This window comes from Cherax quadricarinatus, chromosome 8 (assembly GCF_038502225.1).
Source record: "Cherax quadricarinatus isolate ZL_2023a chromosome 8, ASM3850222v1, whole genome shotgun sequence".
Lineage (NCBI taxonomy): Eukaryota > Metazoa > Arthropoda > Malacostraca > Decapoda > Parastacidae > Cherax > Cherax quadricarinatus.
In genome coordinates this window covers 28,571,528-28,595,330 of record NC_091299.1, presented here as the reverse complement: position 1 = coordinate 28,595,330, position 23,803 = coordinate 28,571,528, and the positions used below count along the sequence as shown (strand labels likewise).

General features: G+C 39.6%; 1 protein-coding gene across 4 annotated transcripts in view; it reads right to left on the bottom strand.

Annotated features, from left to right (window-relative positions):
* The window catches only part of LOC128702057 (kinesin-like protein KIF3B), a 109,193-nt gene that overhangs the window by 45,702 nt on the left and 39,688 nt on the right, over positions 1–23,803 (bottom strand). For all 4 annotated transcript variants that reach the window (XM_070083011.1, XM_070083013.1, XM_070083010.1 and 1 more), the window contains exons 7-9: positions 19,260–19,422; positions 14,978–15,110; positions 9,261–9,451 (exon numbers count right to left, since the gene is read on the bottom strand). In XM_070083011.1, coding sequence (XP_069939112.1) covers positions 9,261–9,451; positions 14,978–15,110; positions 19,260–19,422 — 487 coding nt within the window. The remainder of the gene's footprint in view (positions 1–9,260; positions 9,452–14,977; positions 15,111–19,259; positions 19,423–23,803) is intronic.

The following is a 23,803-nucleotide window of genomic DNA, read 5'->3' as shown; positions in this document are numbered from 1 at the left end:
ATCTCCCAAGAGCACAGTGTCATCAGCAAAGAGCAGCTGTGACAACTCCCACTTTGTGTGTGATTCTTTATCTTTTAACTCCACGCCTCTTGCCAAGACCCTCGCATTTACTTCTCTTACAACCCCATCTATAAATATATTAAACAACCACGGTGACATCACACATCCTTGTCTAAGGCCTACTTTTACTGGGAAAAAATTTCCCTCTTTCCTACATACTCTAACTTGAGCCTCACTATCCTCGTAAAAACTCTTCACTGCTTTCAGTAACCTACCTCCTACACCATACACTTGCAACATCTGCCACATTGCCCCCCTATCCACCCTGTCATACGCCTTTTCCAAATCCATAAATGCCACAAAGACCTCTTTAGCCTTATCTAAATACTGTTCACTTATATGTTTCACTGTAAACACCTGGTCCACACACCCCCTACCTTTCCTAAAGCCTCCTTGTTCATCTGCTATCCTATTCTCCGTCTTACTCTTAATTCTTTCAATTATAACTCTACCATACACTTTACCAGGTACACTCAACAGACTTATCCCCCTATAATTTTTGCACTCTCTTTTATCCCCTTTGCCTTTATACAAAGGAACTATGCATGCTCTCTGCCAATCCCTAGGTACCTTACCCTCTTCCATACATTTATTAAATAATTGCACCAACCACTCCAAAACTATATCCCCACCTGCTTTTAACATTTCTATCTTTATCCCATCAATCCCGGCTGCCTTACCCCCTTTCATTTTACCTACTGCCTCACGAACTTCCCCCACACTCACAACTGGCTCTTCCTCACTCCTACAAGATGTTATTCCTCCTTGCCCTATACACGAAATCACAGCTTCCCTATCTTCATCAACATTTAACAATTCCTCAAAATATTCCTTCCATCTTCCCAATACCTCTAACTCTCCATTTAATAACGCTCCTCTCCTATTTTTAACTGACAAATCCATTTGTTCTCTAGGCTTTCTTAACTTGTTAATCTCACTCCAAAACTTTTTCTTATTTTCAACAAAATTTGTTGATAACATCTCACCCACTCTCTCATTTGCTCTCTTTTTACATTGCTTCACCACTCTCTTAACTTCTCTCTTTTTCTCCATATACTCTTCCCTCCTTGCATCACTTCTACTTTGTAAAAACTTCTCATATGCTAACTTTTTCTCCCTTACTACTCTCTTTACATCATCATTCCACCAATCGCTCCTCTTCCCTCCTGCACCCACTTTCCTGTAACCACAAACTTCTGCTGAACACTCTAACACTACATTTTTAAACCTACCCCATACCTCTTCGACCCCATTGCCTATGCTCTCATTAGCCCATCTATCCTCCAATAGCTGTTTATATCTTACCCTAACTGCCTCCTCTTTTAGTTTATAAACCTTCACCTCTCTCTTCCCTGATGCTTCTATTCTCCTTGTATCCCATCTACCTTTTACTCTCAGTGTAGCTACAACTAGAAAGTGATCTGATATATCTGTGGCCCCTCTATAAACATGTACATCCTGAAGTCTACTCAACAGTCTTTTATCTACCAATACATAATCCAACAAACTACTGTCATTTCTCCCTACATCATATCGTGTATACTTATTTATCCTCTTTTTCTTAAAATATGTATTACCTATAACTAAACCCCTTTCTATACAAAGTTCAATCAAAGGGCTCCCATTATCATTTACACCTGGCACCCCAAACTTACCTACCACACCCTCTCTAAAAGTTTCTCCTACTTTAGCATTCAAGTCCCCTACCACAATTACTCTCTCACTTGGTTCAAAGGCTCCTATACATTCACTTAACATCTCCCAAAATCTCTCTCTCTCCTCTGCATTCCTCTCTTCTCCAGGTGCATACACGCTTATTATGACCCACTTCTCGCATCCAACCTTTACTTTAATCCACATAATTCTTGAATTTACACATTCATATTCTCTTTTCTCCTTCCATAACTGATCATTTAACATTACTGCTACCCCTTCCTTTGCTCTAACTCTCTCAGATACTCCAGATTTAATCCCATTTATTTCCCCCCACTGAAACTCTCCTACCCCCTTCAGCTTTGTTTCGCTTAGGGCCAGGACATCCAACTTCTTTTCATTCATAACATCAGCAATCATCTGTTTCTTGTCATCCGCACTACATCCACGCACATTTAAGCAACCCAGTTTTATAAAGTTTTTCTTCTTCTCTTTTTTTAGTAATTGTATACAGGAGAAGGGGTTACTAGCCCATTGCTCCCGGCATTTTAGTCGCCTCATACGACACGCATGGCTTACGGAGGAAAGATTCTTTTCCACTTCCCCATGGACAATAGAAGAAATAAAAAAGAACAAGAGCTATTTAGAAAAAGGAGAAAAACCTAGATGTATGTATATATATATATGCATGTGCGTGTCTGTGAAGTGTGACCAAAGTGTAAGTAGGAGTAGCAAGATATCCCTGTTATCTTAGCGTGTTTATGAGACAGAAAAAGAAACCAGCAATCCTACCATCATGCAAAACAGTTACAGGTTTTTGTTTCACAGTCATCTGGCAGGACGGTAGTACTTCCCTGGGTGGTTGCTGTCTACCAACCTACTAGGGTATCAAATGATTTAGATAAAGAAAAATTGGATATCAAATTGGGGAGGAGTAGTATGGAAGAAGTGAATGTTTTCAGATACTTGTGAGTTGACATGTCGGCAGACGGATTTATGAAGGATGAGGTTAATCATTGAATTGATGAAGGAAAAAAGGCGAGTGGTGCGTTGAGGTATATGTGGAGTCAAAAAACGTTATCTATGGAGGCAAAGAAGGGAATGTATGAAAGTATAGTAGTACCAACACTCTTATATGGATGTGAAGCTTGGGTGGTAAATGCAGCAGCGAGGAGATGGTTGGAGGCAGTGGAGATGTCCTGTCTAAGGGCAATGTGTGGTGTAATTATGCAAAAAATTCGGTGTGTGGAAATTAGGAAAAGGTGTGGGGTTAATAAAAGTATTAGTCAGAGGGCAGAAGAGGGGTTGTTGAGGTGGTTTAGTCATTTAGAGAGAATGGATCAAAGTAGAATGACATAGAAAGCATATAAATCTATAGGGGAAGGCGGGGTAGGGGTCATCCTCGAAAAGATTGGAGAGAGGGGGTAAAGGAGGTTTTGTGGGCGAGGGGCTTGGCATGTGTGAGCGTGTTAGATAGGAGTGAATGGAGACGAATGGTACTTGGGACCTGACGATCTGTTGGAGTGTGAGCAGGGTAATATTTATTGAAGGGATTCAGGGAAACCGGTTATTTTCATATAGTTGGACTTGAGTCCTGGAAATGGGAAGTACAATGCCTGCACTTTAAAGGAGGGGTTTGGGATATTGGCAGTTTGGAGGGACATGTTGTGTATCTTTATATGTATATGCTTCTAAACTGTTGTATCCTGAGCACCTCTGCAAAAACAGTGATAATGTGTGAGTGTGGTGAAAGTGTTGAATGATGATGAAAGTATTTTCTTTTTGGGGATTTTCTTTCTTTTTTGGTCACCCTGCCTCTGTGGGAGATGGCCGACTTGTTGAAAAAAAAAGGGGGGGGGGGGCAAAAGAGATTGTAAAAATTATAGAGGAATAAGTTTACCGAAAAGAGGATAAAAAAGTATACAAGATATGATGTAGGGCAAAATGACAGTAGTTTGTTGGATTATGTATTGGTAGATAAAAGACTGTTGAGTAGACTTCAGGATGTACATGTTTATAGAGGGGCCACAGATATATCAGATCACTTTCTAGTTGTAGCTACACTGAGAGTAAAAGGTAGATGGGATACAAGGAGAATAGAAGCATCAGGGAAGAGAGAGGTGAAGGTTTATAAACTAAAAGAGGAGGCAGTTAGGGTAAGATATAAACAGCTATTGGAGGATAGATGGGCTAATGAGAGCATAGGCAATGGGGTCGAAGAGGTATGGGGTAGATTTAAAAATGTAATGTTAGAGTGTTCAGCAGAAGCTTGTGGTTACAGGAAAGTGGGTGCGGGAGGAAAGAGGAGCGATTGGTGGAATGATGATGTAAGAGTAGTAAGGGAGAAAAAGTTAGCATATGAGAAGTTTTTACAGAGTAGAAGTGATGCAAGGAGGGAAGAGTATATGGAGAAAAAGAGAGGTGTTAAGAGAGTGGTGAAGCAATGTAAAAAGAGAGCAAATGAGAGAGTGGTGAGATGTTATCAACAAATTTTGTTAAAAATAAGAAAAAGTTTTGGAGTGAGATTAACAAGTTAAGGAAGCCTAGAGAACAAATGGATTTGTCAGTTAAAAATAGGAGAGGAGAGTTATTAAATGAAAAGTTAGAGGTATTGGGAAGATGGAGGGAATATTTTGAGGAATTGTTAAATGTTGATGAAGATAGGGACGCTGTGATTTCGGGTATAGGGCAAGGGGGAATAACATCTTGTAGGAGTGAGGAAGAGCCAGTTGTGAGTGTGGGGTAAGTTCGTGAGGCAGTAGGTAAAATGAAAGGGGGTAAGGCAGCCGGGATAGATGGGATAAAGATAGAAAAGTTAAAAGCAGGTGGGGACCAGGTGTTTACAGTGAAACATATAAGTGAACAGTATTTAGATAAGGCTAAAGAGGTCTTTGTGGCATTTATGGATTTGGAAAAGGCATATGACAGGGTGGATAGGGAGGCAATGTGGCAGATGTTGCAGGTGTATGGTGTAGGAGGTAGGTTACTGAAAGCAGTGAAGAGTTTTTACGAGGATAGTGAGGCTCAAGTTAGAGTATGTAGGAAAGGGGGAAATTATTTCCCAGTAAAAGTAGGCCTTAGACAAGGATGTGTGATGTCACCGTGGTTGTTTAATATATTTATAGATGGGGTTGTAAGAGAAGTAAATGCGAGGGTCTTGGCAAGAGGCGTGGAGTTAAAAGATAAAGAATCACACATAAAGTGGGAGTTGTCACAGTTGCTCTTTGCTGATGACACTGTGCTCTTGGGAGATTCTGAAGAGAAGTTGCAGAGATTGGTGGATGAATTTGGTAGGGTGTGCAAAAGAAGAAAATTAAAAGTGAATACAGGAAAGAGTAAGGTTATGAGGATAACAAAAAGATTAGGTGATGAAAGATTGGATATCAGATTGGTGGGAGAGAGTATGGAGGAGGTGAATGCATTCAGATATTTGGGACGTGTTAGCGGATGGGTCTATGAAAGATGAGGTGAATCATAGAATTGATGAGGGGAAAAGGGCGAGTGGTGCACTTTATAGGAGTCTGTGGAGACAAAGAACTTTGTCCTTGGAGGCAAAGAGGGGAATGTATGAGAGTATAGTTTTACCAACGCTCTTATATGGGTGTGAAGCATGGGTGATGAATGTTGCAGCGAGGAGAAGGCTGGAGGCAGTGGAGATGTCATGTCTGAGGGCAATGTGTGGTGTGAATATAATGCAGAGAATTCGTAGTTTGGAAGTTAGGAGGAGGTGAGGGATTACCAAAACTGTTGTCCAGAGGGCTGAGGAAGGGTTGTTGAGGTGGTTCGGACATGTAGAGAGAATGGAGCGAAACAGAGTGACTTCAAGAGTTTATCAATCTGTAGTGGAAGGAAGGCGGGGTAGGGGTCAGCCTAGGAAAGGTTGGAGGGAGGGGGTAAAGGAGGTTTTGTGTGCGAGGGGCTTGGACTTCCAGCAGGCATGCGTGAGCGTGTTCGATAGGAGTGAATGGAGACAAATGGTTTTTAATACTTGACGTACTGTTGGAGTGTGAGCAAAGTAACATTTATGAAGGGGTTCAGGGAAACCGGCAGGCCGGACTTGAGTCCTGGAGATGGGAAGTACAGTGCCTGCACTCTGGAGGAGGAGTGTTAATGTTGCAGTTTAAAAACTGTAGTGTAAAGCACCCTTCTGGCAAGACAGTGATGGAGTGAATGATGGTGAAAGTTTTTCTTTTTCGGGCCACCCTGCCTTGGTGGGAATTGGCCAGTGTGATAATATTAAAAAAAGTTTACCGAGTATACCAGGAAAAGTGTAGGGTAGGGCTATAATTGAAAGAATTAGAGGTAAGACAGAATGTAGGATTGCAGATGAGCAAGGAGGTTTCAGAGTGGGTAGGGGATGTGTAGCTCAAGTGCTTACATTGAAGCATATATGTGAACAGTATTTAGATAAAGGTAGGGAAGTTTTTATTGCATTTATGAATTTAGAAAAGGCATACGATAGAGTGGATACGGGTGCAATGTGGCAGACGTTACAAGTATATGGAATAGGTGGTAAGTTACTAAATGCTGTAAAGAGTTTTTATGAGGATAGTGAGGTTCAGGTTAGTGTGTGTAGAGGAGAGGGAGACTACTTCCCAGTAAAAGTGGGTCTTAGACAGGGATGTGTAATGTCACCATGGTTGTTTAATATATTTATAGATGGGGTTGTAAATGAAGTAAATGCTAGGGTGTTCAGGAGAGGGGTGGGATTAAATTATGGGGAATTAAATACAAAATGGGAATTGACACAGTTGCTTTTTGCTGATGATACTGTGCTTATGGGAGATTCTAAAGAAAAATCGCAAAGGTTAGTGGATGAGTTTGGGAGTGTGTGTAAAGGTAGAAAGTTGAAAGTGAACATAGAAAAGAGTAAGGTGATGAGGGTATCAAATGATTTAGATAAAGAAAAATTGGATATCAAATTGGGAAGGAGTATGGAAGAAGTGAATGTTTTCAGATACTTGGGAGTTGACGTGTCAGCGGTTGGATTTATGAAGGATGAGGTTAATCATAGAATTGATGAGGAAAAAAAGGCGAGTGGTACTTTGAGGTATGTGTGGAGACAAAAAATGTTATCTATGGAGGCAAAGAAGGGAATGTATGAAAGTATAGTAGTACCAACACTCTTATATGGGTGTGAAGCTTGGGTTGTGAATGCAGCAGCAAGAAGACGGTTGGAGGCAGTGGAGATGTCCTGTCAAAGGGCAATGTGTGGTGTAAATATTATGCAGAAAATTCGGAGTGTGGAAATTAGGAGAAGGTGTGGAGTTAATAAAAGTATTAGTCAAAGGGCTGAAGACGGGTTGTTGAGGTGGTTTGGTCATTTAGAGAGAATGGATCAAAGTAGAATGATGTGGAAAGCGTATAAATCTGCAGGGGAAGGAAGGCGGGGTAGGGGTTGTCCTCGAAAAGGTTGGAAGGGGTAAGGGAGGTTTTGTGGGCGAGGGGCTTGGACTTCCGGCAGGCATGCACGAGCGTGTTCGATAGGAATGAATGGAGACGAATGGTATTTGGGACCTGACGATCTGTTGGATTGTGAGCAGGGTAATATTTAGTGAAGGAATTCAGAGAAACCGGTTATTTTTATATAGCCAGACTCGAGTCCTGGAAATGGGAAGTACAATGCCTGCACTCTAAAGGAGGGGTTCGGGATATTAGCAGTTTGGAGGGATATGTTGTTTATCTTTATACGTATATGCTTCTAAACTGTTGTGTTCTGAGCACCTCTGCAAAAACAGTGATTATGTGTGAGCGAGGTGAAAATGTTGAATGATGATGGGGGGGGGGGGGGGAAGAAGTTCAACTTACACAAACCCGCACAGCTTATTTTCAACATTTCTTTCAAGAAAAGTGTTTTCCATTATGCAGCAAGATAAATTGGGCAGGTCTAGGGCAATACCCATGGTGAATGACTCCCTACCCATTCCATAAACATGTGATTGATGATCTCAATAAATTTGAGCTAAGTTACCTTCTTATTCTTTACCCATAGTACCATTCACCCATAAAAACATTTTTTTTATTTTTCAAAAATAATCATATGAGGTTATGCTCAATAATAACCCACATGGAGAAAAACTCAGAAAATTAATTGATCTGTACATTTCCACCCCCTTCTGGGAGAGGACCCCAGCAGGGGGTCAAAATATACAGATAAATTAATCTCTGAGTTTCTGTCTCCATGTGAGCTATTACTGAGCATAGACAAGTCTTCATTACACTTTAGTTATTCCTCTGGAATTATCTTTGTAGAAACTGAAGGCAAATTTCAAGTTTATTTGCTTTTTATCAGATGCAGAATAGGGTGTCAAACAATGATAAACCAGGAAAAGAATGTAAAATAAAATATCCAGATAAGATCAGGAATGACCATGTGAGGATTGTGGAGGTCCAGTGTGTCAAGAAGTAGAGGATTCGAGAAGTTCAACATTTAGCCTGTGCAAAATTGCTTTTTATATTCAATTATCATGGCAAGCAATAAAATCAATATACTGCTGACCACTAAGCATATTTTAACACTAAGCAGTTTACATACCTGTACACCAAATCCAAAAAATTTCAATCAACAGCTGAAGGCTTTTCCCCCATGTTGCTGACAGTTTAATATTTGACAAAAAGGAGTCATTAGTGAGAATTTAATAGTGCAAATCCATCCAATGTGACGAAGTACGACAGGAAAACCATCAAGCATGGTGGATGTGTTAGGTAAACACAGTTAATTTTTGTTCAAACCTTGTAAAGTGTAAGGTTAGCCAGTGTGATGTAAGAAATTTTCATAGTAAAAAAAATTTTTTTTCAGTATACAAGTAAATTTTTGTTTTTTTTATAGCCCTGTACAGTATTTACCTTTACCAAAATAATTTACTGTGTAAATAAGAGTATAAATATATTAAATGGCTGTACGATACATTTGACATTCTGAGGATGTATAAACTGGATCTTATGGATCACAAAGTCATTTTAACACTGGCTGTTAACAGGAAGATCATTATTGTCTTTGTTTTTACTGCAAAGAGTTGCTAATGTATTACCACCATCACTTAATTAATATCAATCTTCTCTGAAAGAATGTAAGGACATGACATTTTAAAGGATCCTCTGAATTGCAACATGCTCACCCCTCCTTTAGAGTACAGAAACTGTACTTCCCATCTCCAAGATTCAAGTCCAGCTAACCAATTTTCCTGAGTCCATTCATAAATGTTAACTTGTCCACACTAATTTAATATTTTCAATGAACTGACTGAATTTATTTCTTGAAAGATACTCTCGCAATAATCAGAGCATCGAGAAAAATATCAAAATAACGAAGATACTGAATTTCTGAAAGATATATTCCACAACAACATTCAGATCCTATATAGAAACCTTTCTCTGATGAAGTATGTAAACCAATTTTCAATAATCCTGCTACAGAGGCAGAAACAATAAATTTTAACAGAGCAGTAAGGAAAAGTAACAAGGGGAGTATAAGCTAATGCAATTATTTAAGGAGATAAAAACCAGAACCATGAGACTTAAAAGGGAAATATATCTGAAAACACTACCTTAAGCCGTGCTAATTCCTGTTGATATTCTCTAAGGATTGCATCTTTCGGATCTTCATTGATTTTGGGCTTGTTCTTGATATTCTTGGCACGATTGGCGTAGCGAAGGGTCGTTATGGTCTCGTCATAGTTGTAGCTTGCTGGCCCAATATTGGCCACCATGATAGTTTTTGAGTTGCCTCCCAAGGAATCTGAGAGGGCAAGTGAGCAATTAATAATTACAGTAATTAAAACCCCACCAACCTTTTTATTTACCAAACTAGGATACATGGTAGAATCCAAAACCTTTATTTAAGTTCTTAACATATAACAATTGAATGATACGAAATGCATTATTTAAAACACCAACTTTATTATGTGTCACAAGTCTTTACTTTGCCCATGAAGTCTATTTCCTTCCTAACTATTTGGAGAGAGTCATACACCTACCAGGATGCTGCACAATGTGTGCAAAAAAAATCAGAGGCAAAATATATACAAATCCTCGAGAAGATTTCAATCTTACATTAACCCTTTGGGGGTCAACAGGTCCTCTCACAGACTTGTTCTCAGGGTCGGCCAAATTTCAAAAAAAAAAATTATTTTTTTCTTATGAAAAGATAGAGAATCTTTTCCCGATCATAATGACACCAAAAGTATGAAATTTGATGGAAAACTTATGGAATTATACTCTCGCGAAGTTAGCAGTCTCGTCGATGTTTACTCATTGCCGATTTTGCCCACTTTGAGCCCTATTTTCGGCCAATTCCAGTGTACTAGTCGACAAAAATCATAACTATTTCGCTAGAACTCCATTTTTTCTATCGAATGAGTGCAAGAAACCGCCCATTTACCGATTTCAACTATCCAATAAAGTGGTCAGAATCTTGCCAATTTCACACAAATTTCAAAAGATGCCAATTTCCGAATAGGGTCCAGAATAAACAAGACATTCCTGGCACTAAAATAACAAGTTCTCTGTTTGTTAGTCACATCCCCAGGCCCCTCTTATATTTCTTTGGCATTCCACTTTGAATTTTTATTCCTACAAAAAAAATAAGATTTACTGTTATGCAGACTACTGCATTAGTGAAGAAATGGTATAAATAATATCAGCGCACTTGTGAAAGAATATTAGACTCACCAGTTGATGTGTATTGGATGCTTGACATGATTTGTTTACTTTTGAACTTTGGTAAAAATCGAACATTTCTGCGACCTTGAGCTCAATTTCAAGGTACTTTTAATTGTAAAACCAGTCAAAATCATCCCAATTTCTGTAATATGTCTTCCATTCTATAAAATGAGACCAAGAAAACTAGAATACAACAATAAATACCATACGAAAATACAGTGCAAAGTCGCTGTTTTAATCCAAAAACATGGTCAAAGTTTTTTTCTCTTTATGCACTGTGTGCTGCAGGATTTTTTTTTATACTGCGCACACTGACCACATAGACCCATTCTTTCATATGCAGGCCTACCAGTTTTCTCTCATTAGATTTGAGGGCGCTAGAATTTAGGCATACAAGTACTTCAAAAACCATGGGTCGTAAGATGTACTAGTACATCCGAAACCCCCAAAGGGGTTAAGACCACTACAATGTATTCACAAAATGCACTTCACTACTCAAAACATGACGAAGAAAGGGAGGCGGTAATTTCATGCACTGGCCAAAGAAGTATACCATCTTTTAGGTGTCAAGAAGAGCAGGATGTGAGTGGGGGAGGTGCGTGAGGCATTACGTAGAATGAAAGAGGGTAAAGCAGCTGGAACTGACGGGATCATGACAGAAATGTTAAAAGCAGAGGGGGATATAATGTTAGAGTGGTTGTTTTTTTTTTGTTTAATAAATGTGATTATTGTAGGTAGTAGGTTGGTAGACAGTAACCGCCCAGGGAGGTACTACCATCCTGCCTAGTGAGTGTAAAACGGAAGCCTGTAATTGTTTTACATGATGGTAGGATTGCAGGTGTCCATTTTTCTGTCTCGTAAACATGCAAGATTTCAGGTACGTTTTTACACTTAGGTCACACTACACATACATGTGCAAGCATATATATATGTACACACCCCTCAGGGTTTTCTTCTATTTTCTTACTAGTTCTTGTTCTTGTTTATTTCCTGTTCTCTCCATGGGGAAGTGGAACAGAATTCTTCCTCTGTAAGCCATACGTGTTTTAAGAGGCGACTAAAATGCCGGGAGCAAGGGGCTAGTAACCCCCTTCTCCTGTATATATTACTAAATGTAAAAGGAGAAGCTTTCGTTTTTCCTTTTGGGCCACCCCACCTCGGTGGGATACAGCCGGTGTGTTGAAAGAAAGAAGAAATGTGATTATGTGTGAGTGATGTGAAAGTGTTGAATGATGATGAAATTATTTTCTTTTTTTGGGATTTTCTTTCTTTTTGGGTCACCCTGCCCTGGTGGGAGACGGCCGACTTGTTAAAAAAAAAAAAAATAGAAAATGTATAAAAGCAGGGAAGGTATCTAGGGATTGGCAGAGAGCATGTATAGTTCCTTTATATATAGGAATTAGTTTACTGAATATACCAGAAAAAGTGTACAGTAGGGTTATTATTGAAAGAATTAGAGGTAAGACAGAATGTAGGATTGTGGATGAGCAAGGGGGTTTTAGAGTGGGTAGGGGATGTGTAGATCAAGTGTTTACATTGAAGCTTATATGTGAACAGTATTTAGATAAAGGTAGGGAAGTTTTCATTTCATTTATGGATGTAGAAAAGGCATATGATAGAGTGGACAGGGGAGCAATGTAGCAGATATTGCAAATATCGGAATACGTAGTAAGTTACTAAATGCTGTAAAGTTTTTATGAGGATAGTGAGGCTCAGGTTAGGGTATGTAGAAGAGAGGGAGACTACTTCCCAGTAAAAGTAGGTTTTAGACAGGGATGTGTAATGTCACCATGGTTGTTTAATACGTATATTTATAAATGGGGTTGTAAAAGAAGTAAATGCTAGGGTGTTTGGGAGAGGGGTGGGATTAAATTATGGAGAATCAAATACAAAATGGGAAGTGACACAGTTACTTTTTGCTGATGATACTGTGCTTATGGGCAATTCTAAAGAAAAATTTAAAAGGTTAGTGGAAGAGTTTGGGAGTGTGTGTAAAGGTAGAAAGTTGAACGTGAACACTGAAAAGAGTAAGGTGATGAAGGTATCAAATGATTTAGCTAACGAAAAATTGGATATCAAATTGGAGGAGTATGGAAGAAGTGAATGTTTTCCGATATTTGGGAGTTGACGTGTCAGCGGATGGATTTATGAAGGATGAGGTTAATCATCGGGAGCAAGGGGCTAGTAACCCCTTCTCCTGTATATATTACTAAATTTGAAAGGAGAAACTTTCGTTTTTCCTTTTGGGCCACCCTGCCTCGGTGGGATACGGCTGGTACGTTGAAAGAAGAAGAGGTTAATCATAGAATTGATGAAGGAAAAAAGGCAAGTGGTGCATTGAAGTAAACACAGAGACAAAAAAACGTTATCTATGGAGGGAAAGAAGGGAATGTACGAAAGTATAGTGATACCAACACTCTTATATGGGTGTGAAGCTTGGGTTGTAAATGCTGTAGCGAGGAGACGGTTGGAGGCAGTAGAGTTGTCCTGCCTAAGGGCAATGTGTAGTGTAAATATTATGCAGAAAATTTGGAGTGTGGAAATTAGGAGAAAGTGTGGAGTTAATAAAAGTATTAGTCAGAGGGCTGAAGACGGGTTGTTGAGATGGTTTGGTCATTTAGAGAATGGATCAAAGCAGAATGACATGGAGAGCATATAAATCTGTAGGGGAAAGAAGGCGGGGTAGAGGTCGTCCTCGAAAAGGTTGGAGGGAGGGGGAAAAGGAGGTTTTGTGGGCGAGGGGCTTGGACTTCCAGCAAGTGTGTGTGAGCATGTTAGATAGGAGTGAATGGAGATGAATGGTATTTGGAACCTGATGATCTGTTGGAGTGTGAGCAGGGTAATATTTAGTAAAGGGATTCAGGAAAACCGGTTATTTTTTTATAGCCAGACTCGAGTCCTGGAAATGGGAAGTACAATGCTCGCACTCTAAAGGAGGGGTTTGGGATATTAGCAGTTTGGAGGGATATGTTGTGTATCTTTATAGGTATATGCTTCTAAACCGTTGTGTTCTGAGCACCTCTGCAAAAACAGTGATTATGCGTGAGTGAGGTGAAAGTGTTGAATCATGAAAGCCTTTTCTTTTTGGGGATTTTCTTTCTTTTTTGGGTCACCCTGGCTCAGTGGGAGACGGCCTACTTGTTAAAAAAAAAAAAATCAGGGAAACCGGTTATTTTTATATAGCCGGACTCGAGTCCTGGAAATGGGAAGTACAAAGCCTGCACATTAAAGGAGGGGTTTGGGATACTGGCAGTTTGGAGGGGTATGTTGTGTATCTTTATATGTATGTGCTTCTAAACTGTTGTATTCTGAGCACCTCTGCAAAAACACTGATTATGTTTGAGTGAGGTGAAAGTGTTGAATGAAATTTTCTTTTTGGGGATTTTCTTTCTTTTTGGGTCACCCTGCTTTGGTGGGAGACAGCCAACTTGTTAAAAAAAAAAATCATGATATTCAGAAAAAATGGACATAACTAAGTATATACCAAGACAATATAATCCTAATGGATACAGTGGACCCCCAGTTTACGATATTATTTCATTCCAGAAGTATGTTCAGGTGCCAGTACTGACCGAATTTGTTCCCATAAGGAATATTGTGAATTAGATTAGTCCATTTCAGACCCCCAAACATACACATACAAACGCACTTACATAAATACACTTACATAATTGGTCGCATTGGGAGCTGATCGTAAACCAGGAGTCCACTGTATATCTAAGTACAGTAGGACCCCCGTATCTGCAGGGGATATGTTCCAAGGACATGCCATGGATACAAAACTGTTGATAGTAGCAAACCCTATATATAAGTCCTATACATAACTATTATAAAATTTAAATGATAAATTATGCACAATAAGTGAAGCATTATTTTTTTTTTACTGATAGGAAGCACTTTACAGCTTCTCTTAGGATTTGAAGAACTGCCAGCTTCTCTACTTATGCACTTTCGGCCATTATTATGCAAAATTAAGAGGTATTTTTGGGCCAGAGTATACATGGATAACTGAAACCACAGATACCAAATCAGTAGATATGGGGGGTTCTAATGTATATACCAAGACAATATAACCCTAATGGATAAACCCAAGTATATACCAAGCTGTCTTTATCCACTTGCAAGGCATACAAATAAAGATACACAAGTCACTCAAAGTGAAGGAATGCTGTGCTAGAAACACCATTACGTGTTGTCAGAGAAAGAACCAACATTGAGGCACCACATCACATGACCTCTTAATCCGGAAGACACTGCATGATGTGGCAGAATGATGATGGGCATGTTAACAATATTTCTATTACAGTAAACACTTGACATAAAAGACCTTAATATAGTTGACATTTAAAGTAGTGGACAAAATCCACTGGGTAAATAATATTTTCAACTTTGTTATTTTCAATGTTTACTGCAATATATCTACGTTGCATGTACAGCACTAGGTTACATATAGAGTATTTAAGCTCTTTCGTTTAATTTTAAACATTATTCTGATTTAACGGACACTCAAGCAATTCCTCTCCATTAGTTTCTTGTATGAAGGATTTACTTTGTTTTCATATCACTGTATTTTGAAACTGTCTAAAAGGAACACTGTACTTACCTTGCAAGAGACGTGTGAGTTTGGAATCTCTGTAGGGAATGTGAGTGCTCTTGCCGTCAACCAGTGCAGATATTACATTCCCCAAGGCAGAGAGAGACAAATTAATTTTCGTTGCTTCTTTTAATCTGTCTCCCTGAAAAGACATTGGTAGGAATGAATAATTAATTTTTTTTATTCATTAAGTATCCAGAATACTGTCTGAATTCTATATAAGCATTTTTTCTTTTAAGTGACATTACAAACAGAAACCTACCTAAATACCCAATGGAAACCTATCTATATACCCAATAGCAACCTACTTGTATATAAAATAGAAACCTACCCACATACCAAATAGAAACCTACCCATATACCCAACAGAAACCTACCCATATACCCAACAGAAACCTACCCATATACCCAACAGAAACCTACCCATATACCCAACAGAAACCTACCCATATACCCAACAGAAACCTACCCATATACCCAACATACCCAATAGAAACCTACCCATATACCCAATAGAAACTTGCCTATATACCAAATAGAAACCAACCCATATACCCAATCTAGAAACCTAACAATATACCCAACAGAAACCCAATTATATACTCAATAGAAACCCAATTATATATATCCAAAAGAAAGCTACCTGTATAAATCTCATATAATAAATATATATAATCTGCAATCATTGATTTTTTAAGTGATCATATATAGCCAGACTTGAGTACTGGAAATGGGAAGTACAATGCCTGCACTTTGAAGTAGTAGTTTGGCATACTAGCAGTTTGGAGAGATATGTTACATATCTTCATATGTGCTTCTCAACTGTTGTGTCTGGGCACCTCTGCGAAGACTGATTATGTATGAGTGAGGTGAAAGTGTTGAATGATGATGAAAGTATTTTCTTTTTGGGAATTTTCTTTCTTTTTAGGTCAGCCTGCCTCAGTGGGAGATGGCCAATTTGTTGGAAGAAAAAAATATTGTAATGTCTTTGAGAACTAGTTACATGAAGTTGCATGGCTTCTTATAAACTACTGATTTCTGTACTTATAAATGTAAATCATCATTACAAATTTAGTTCCTAGTAGTTTTTTCAGACCTCTCTTTCTATCACATAAATGTAATCATAAGTAATTGTAGAGTTGAAAACAAATGTTAGAGAAAGTACTGTATCAGCTTTACCCCCTCACTTTGAGCAAATTCACTATAACGTGATGTCTTATTTTTGTTGGTAATGTGTTAAATGTGATGTACACTCTCCACGTGGTATCAGTGCAGTTTACAAAATATGCTGGAACACGTCTACAGTATAAAACGAGTAACACTGTTCTAACTCAGTTGTGTGCAAAGTAATTCCCTGCACAACAGATAAACTCAAAATTTATTTAATGTCATTTACATTAATCTTAAATTTCACTCAGTTTTTAATAATAATAATATCTAGTTTTACATGTACCAGGTATACAGGCCTAGCTGACATAAATGATATACAGTGGACCCTCGACCAACGATGGCATCGATTAACGATAAATCCGACTAGCGATACATTTTAACGCAAAAATTTTGCCTCGACTAGCACTAAAAAACTCGACCAACAATATTCGTTCCGTCTGAGACGCGTCCACTTCTGGCCAGTGTTTACAAGCCAGCCAGCCACCGCGGTCGCTTCCAAGCATACAATCGGAACATTTCATATTATCACAGCCTTTTTAGTGATTGCACCTGCAAAATAAGTCACCATGGGCCCCAAGAAAGCTTCTAGTGCCGACCATACAGCAAAAAGGGTGAGAATAACTATGGATATGAAGAAAGAGATCATTGCTAAGTATGAAAGTGGAGTGAGTGTCTCCGAGCTGGCCAGGTTGTACACAAAACCCCAATCAACCATCGCTACTATTGTGGGCAAGAAAACGGCAATCAAGAAAGCTGTTCTTGCCAAAGGTGCAACTATGTTTTCGAAACTGAGATCGCAAGTACTTGAAGATGTTGAGAATGGGTCTATGTGGTCAGTGTGCTATCCTGGTGCATAATGAGGACCATTTTTTTTTAATAAATACTTTGCAGTGTACGATGGTAAATTCTAGTTTTCTTGGTCTCATTTTATAGAATGGAAGACATATTACAGAAATTGAGATGGAGACAAAGAAAGGTGCCTTGAAATTGAGCTCAAAGTAGCAGAAATGTTCGATTTTTACCAAAGCATACACGTCAACTGGTGAGTCTAATATTCTTTCACAAGTGCACCAATAATATTTATACCATTTTTTACACTAATACAGTAGTCTGCTCTCAAGTGATCATATGTGAAAAGGCTAGGAAGTTGCATGACAATTTAATTAAAAAAATGCCAGCAACTAGTGGTGATGCGAGTGAATTTAAGGCCAGCAAAGGTTGGTTTGAGAGACTTAACCCTTTCAGGGTCCGTCCCGTAGATCTACGGCTTTACGGTGAGTGTCCAAACCGTAGATCTACGCCATGAGCTCAGCTCACTCTGATAAACTGTGAGTGGTACATTTGGGCCTAGATATGAGAGAATACATCTATGTGGTATGTGTGCACCACATAAAACAGATCCTGCAGCACACTGTGTATAATGAGAGAAAAAACTGAAATCATGATTTTTCGATTAAAACAGCAACTTTGCAGTGTTTTTTCGTATGTTTTTTATAGTTGTATTTGCGATTTCTTGGTCTCATTTGATAGAATGGAAGACATATTACAGAAATAGAGATGATTTTGATTGGTTTTAGCACTGGAAATGGCTTGAAACTGAGCTCAAAGTAGCGGAAATGTTAAATTTTTGCCGATATTCAAGAGTAAACAAACGACCTCACACGTCTAATACACGTCAGCTGGTGGGTCTAATATACATTCACAAATATGGTGATGATATTTATACAATTATTACAGTAATGCATAACAGTAAATCTTCTATTTTTTGGTGTGAATAAAAATTCATTATGTGAATAAAAAATCAAAATGGAATTTATTTGTAAAGCCTCAAAACATAACTAATGAACAGAGGAAATGTTAGTTTAGTGCCAGGAATACCTACATTGTTTATTCTGGACCCTATTTTGAAATTGGAATATTTCGAACTTTGTGTTAAATTGGCCAAATTAACAATTTCCGATCACTTTATTTTGTAGTTGAAACAGTTGACTTGGCGATTTCTTGTGCTCAATCGATAGAATAGAAGTAATACTAGTGAAATAGCTAAGAATTTGGTTGATTGGAATAATGTAATTGACCTAAAATGGGAGTCAAAGTCGGCAAAATCGCCGATTCGTAAATATCGCTGACACATCAAAATTCGCGAGAGCATAATTTCGTCAATTTTCCACCAAATTTCGTACTTTTTGTTTTATTACCTTCACAAAAAGATTCTCTATGAATTCATAAGAAAAAATAACAAATTTTTTTTTTTTTAAATTCTTGGACACTGGTGCGTGACTCCAGATTTGGGCCTTGGACCTTGAAAGGGTTAAAGGGAAGGGAAGTAACCCCGGAAAAAGACTTGCCCCCTCAAGTCCTAATGGAAAGGGATTCCCCTTCTAAACACTAAGACCATCAACACTCCCCTCCTCCCATCCCATCAATCATCACCACATCTTCAATAAAGGTAAGTGTCATGTAACTGTGCATGTCTTCTTCAGTTTGTGTGTATTAAAATTAATATTTCATGTGGTAAAAACAATTTTTTTTCATACTTTGGGGTGTCCTACACGGATTAATTTGATTTCCATTATTTCTTATGGGGAAAATTAACTTGACTAACGATAATTTTGACTAACGATGAGCTCTCAGGAACGGATTAATAGCGTTAGTCGAGGGTCCACTGTATGTACTACTATAGAGAAAGCCACTTGTTATGCAGAGCATTTTGGGCAAATTAGGTCAATTTTGTCTCAGGATGTGACCTACAACAGTCAACTAACACCCAGGTACTTATTTTATACTGATGGGTAAACAGAGACAACCGGTGTAAGGAAACATGCTCAATGTTTCAACCCTCGCTGGGAATCAAACCCGGACATCACTGTGTGAAGTGAGAGCTTTTGCCACCAGGCCCCGGGTCTGGTGCTAAAAGTTTCTAAATGCAAAGTAAAATTTTCACAGCAAACAAACTTTTAAGGACAACCTCACTGCAACAAGCCTCTAGATACCATACATTACAAAAGGTTTTATATCATACATTTTCAACTTCTTCAAATTCAAGTTGATGAATATACACAACATACTGCAAAAGGGTATTACAGTAACATTAACCAAACCTTGGGCTCTCTTCGCTTACCACAGTGCCAGTTTTAGACTGTCGTTCAGACCCAGCCAAGTCAACGAGGTTGAGCTTGCCAACTCTAATACGGCTTTTACCCTTCTCATCAACATCACTGCATTCAATGGTTATGATAAAAATGGCATGTGACCGAGAGCTATGAAGGTTCATATTTGTCGACCTGAAATGTTAAATTATTTTGATACTGCAATCCATAAAAAATATTCTTATAAACTATATTCACTAAGCTTACACTTAATAATAATAGTTTAATCTTAAGTCTTACACTTTATATGTATACACTATTAAAATAACGCTACAGCCTTACACAAAAAACATGTTTTATTAAAATAATGCAATAAACTCATCATTCACATGAAATTAGTTCATTAGTACTATATGCACTGTATAAACTTCAATAAATCAATAGCTAATGCTTTTTCAACAATTCTTCCTTCTTGGGTCACTCTGCCTTGGGGGAAGATGGCTAATAAGTAAGATAACTTAATAAAGTACAAAACCAATATAAAATAAATTAAAACTTGTGCTCCAAGACACGAAAATACTGAATAAAGGTACAGATAGGAAAAAGTTCCCTACTGAGGATGCCGTATTTCACCGCAGGATACAGCTGCTTAGAAAACAGAGATGGACAGCCCCAATGGTAAGAGAAGAGACATCTATGGAGGCTGAGCCAGAAAGGTGTATTTTGCAAACTCCTGCCTGACAGCAAAGTATCACCTGTGGCAATATTTTTTGATAGGAAAGGCCAGATATTTCTTCATTCCCTTGAGAAGGCTATACAAAAGTAGGAGGATGTCCCTACATCAAGAAAAAAAGTAAAGCATTAATAAAAGAGGACAATTCATGAATAGACTTTTCAAAGTTTTTATGCTGATAAGTGGCAAGGAAATTTCCCAATAGCTTCAATTGTCACCTCCAGGAGGTGATTATTAAGATATCAAACACACTTACGATAGTTCACCTAGAGGCCATATACCTGGAACAGCGTGAAGAACTAGTGAAAATGTTACAAGAATTCTCCTAGGCAACAGCTAACCATCAGGAAGTTGAGGTAGATAACAAAAAGAACTCTTGACATCTTTGTTGATCTGCTGGAACATCTTAACCACACACTCTTCCACGATGAATATTTGAGCAAATTTAACAGGCCAAAGAGTATGATCACAGAAGTCTTGGGAATGTCAGACATGACAAGAATTGAGTTGATCACACAACCAGCTCTATTTCTGTAGCTCTGTGGAGTGCAAGAGAAAATTTTTTATATTGTAGGATGAGGCCACAATCCTGCCAAGCTCTGCCAAGGCCATGGTAATCACTTTGGCACCATTTTCAAGAATGTAACTACCATCTTAACTGATGTTCTGCTGTAAGTATGCAAATTGACAGGCTTGACAGGAACTGCACCTGTCCATGAGAGGGACTCCCACCAGTATTTATATACCCTCTACCTATCTTCCTTTGCGTAACAGGAAACATCAAGCAATTGTACAAAGAACTCATCATCCACATCTTTAACACTGCTGAAAACTTTCTTGGCTTATTGCTGATGGTTTAATATAATGTGCTTGCCTTGTTGTAGGATGCTGGACTGAATCACATGATTCTCCCTACCACAGAATGAGCACTAATAATCATTTGTAGATCACCATATATAATAACCTGAAGAGTATGTGAATGTGCATAAATATTTTTTTTTTAAATTCTCTTGGAATTAAATAATGAAATATACCACCACTGCCTCCAGCCTCACCACTTCAAAGCTTAAAACTCATACCGCTCACCCAGGTAAAAGTGATACATTACTCTTAGCCTCCACAGGAAAAATTTACGGAGACAAAAAGAGGAATGTCCCAGGAAATAGTGGTAAAAACACTGTTATATGGTTATGAAGCATAGATTTTAAATGTTGCAATGAGGAGGAGACTGGAGGCAATAGAGAAGTCACATTTGAGAGCACTGTGTGACAAGAATATTATGCAGAGAATTCAGAGCATAGAAATTAGATGACAAGAGTGAAAACACCAAATGCATAATTCAGAGGGCTAAGGAGGGGTTGTTGAGGTGGTGGTGACATTTTGAGAGAATAGAACAGACCTGGATGAATTTGAGGGTTTGTATTTCTTGGGTGGGTAGAAGGAAGGAGGGGTTGGGGTCATCCTAGGATAGGTTGGAGGGAATAATGGTTAGGGGATTTTAACCCATAAATGGTCCAAACATATATATACGATTTTACCGCTACTGCCCCAAACATATATTTACATTTCATTTTTCTTTCCTTCAAAATTGGTGCGATAGGCCTGAGTCGCCTAGACATGAGAGAATGGGTGTGCGCACTCAGTGTGCACCGTATGAAAGAAATCGGGGATGCCTGGGTACCACATGGTAGCACCAGTTACATTCAGCTCCATCTTGGGTCAATATCATGGCACCTTCACTCACGCCTCGTCATATTAGCGCACTATTATTCGAGGAAAGTAATACAGAATGTCAGTTTAGTGGATTTGACACAGATGTGGCTACTAATAATCAAGGAAATAGTGAAAATATTGACGATAACCCAGATGACCCTCAGCCCATCACCTCTGGGGTGTCCAGTGTGGCCACACCAGACCCTCTGGAGTGGCAAGTGTTACCCATAGGCAACTACACAAGAGTAAACTATCATTTTCCCGGTGTTTTAGCAATAGTGAAAGTGATGTAAGTGACGATGAGATTGATTTTATGCCATTAGAGGATTCGTCCAGTGAGAGTGATCATTATTCACCAGTGAAGCGTACTTTTAGGCAGCGTCGCCTACGTTCAGGCAGTGTGCCATTTGCAGTCGACAGCAAGGGTCATGGCAGGTCACAATCCAAAACCCTGGCCACTGAAAGTGAAAGTGATAATGAAGGTGAATATGCGGGGAGGGAGGAAGTAGTGGTGGGTGGCACGGTGCCTGGACCACATGGCACGGTGCCTGGACCACATGGCACGGTGGGTGGACAGAAAAAGGACCGCCCAGCACCCCCTCAACCTTGTGCTGCTTCCACTCCTGTCCCCCCTCCTGCTCCCCCACGCCCCATGCCAGAGGTCCACCCTGCACCATGTGGCCAAGAGTGGATCTGGACACAAAGTATATTCGTGCCACAGCCTTTTGATTTTGATGCGAGTGGAAGTGGCATCCTGCCAGAATGTCCCATAACGAATGAGTCTACAGAGTTAGACTTTTTCCAGTTATACTTTGATGAGCCTATAATGAATTTGATAGTGACCCAGACGAACAATTATTACCACTATATCATGGACAATACAGCAGAGGTTGGGGAGTCGTCACGGCTGCGCAGATGGAAAGATACAACAGTGGCTGAAATGTATTTATTCCTTGTCACTGTCATGCTTATGCCACATATCTATAAGACCAATATACGTAACTACTGGGCCACAGACTAATGTAGACAGCCTGTACTGTCTGCACAGACAGCCTATGCTGTCTGCCAGCTTAGTTCATATTTCGCGGCACTCACGTGCTGCCCTCTAGGCCTGCCCAAGTCAGTGGGACGCTGGTCCCACTCGCTCACTCACTCAGCGGCCTAGCAGCAGTCAACATGTCCTACTAGCTCTCTCCCTTGTGGGCATGGCCCTACCAGGCCATGGGCACAACACACAAGCCTGTGTACCCACCATGACTTTGCAAATAAAAAAAGAAGCCTCCAAACACATATCATTGAACCCCGCCCTGCAAGAATCGCCAAATAAACTCGTTATAAATGGTGGGAAGCGGTGGTCACAGCAGTTGTGTTTGCCCGGAGAGAGGAAGGGATGAAGCCATCTTCACTTCATCACCCTACACAAGATACATCTGCCTCTCAACGAGTTATCCTGATGTTGTGTCTGCACGTTTCAGCATCCAGACACAGGTACAAGCAGGATCTAGCCAAAATTTATCCCATGCTACAGCATCCCACGCTGTTTCTCAAGTCACGTGTTTAGCGTCACTTGTATGCTCTGCTGCTGTTGCTCAGCACAGTTGTTTCAGCAAGCCATAGGCGAGTTTTGTGGTGATTTCTGCGTCCAGTGTGAGTTTTTCCATGTGTTTGTAGAGAGAAGAGGAGGAAGTAGCCGTTCCTTGCCTCGCCCACGCTCGCCCTGCTGTACACTCACCTCACCAGCCTACCATACACTCACCACTGCCCACTCCCTCTGCTGTGTTTTCTGCTGTTTTTCGTGTGAATTTATTGCCGGTGCTGTGTATCCAAGTGCCCGAGGCCACTAAGCAACGTGGATCAGCAAGCCCCGGGGATCAGCAAGCTCCGTGGATCAGCAAGCCCCGTGGATCAGCAAGCCACGTGGATCAGCAAGCCACGTGGATCAGCAAGCCACGTAGATCAGCAAGCCATGTGGATCAGCATGCCACGTAGATCCCGACGCCACGTGGGGTGTGGACGATGTCACGTGGACCTACGAGCCACGTGAGTTGCCAGATGTCCCAGGCCACATGCTGTGGTCTGCTGCCCACATAACACTGACGTCACCGATGCTGCTGCCCAACTTCGTGACGT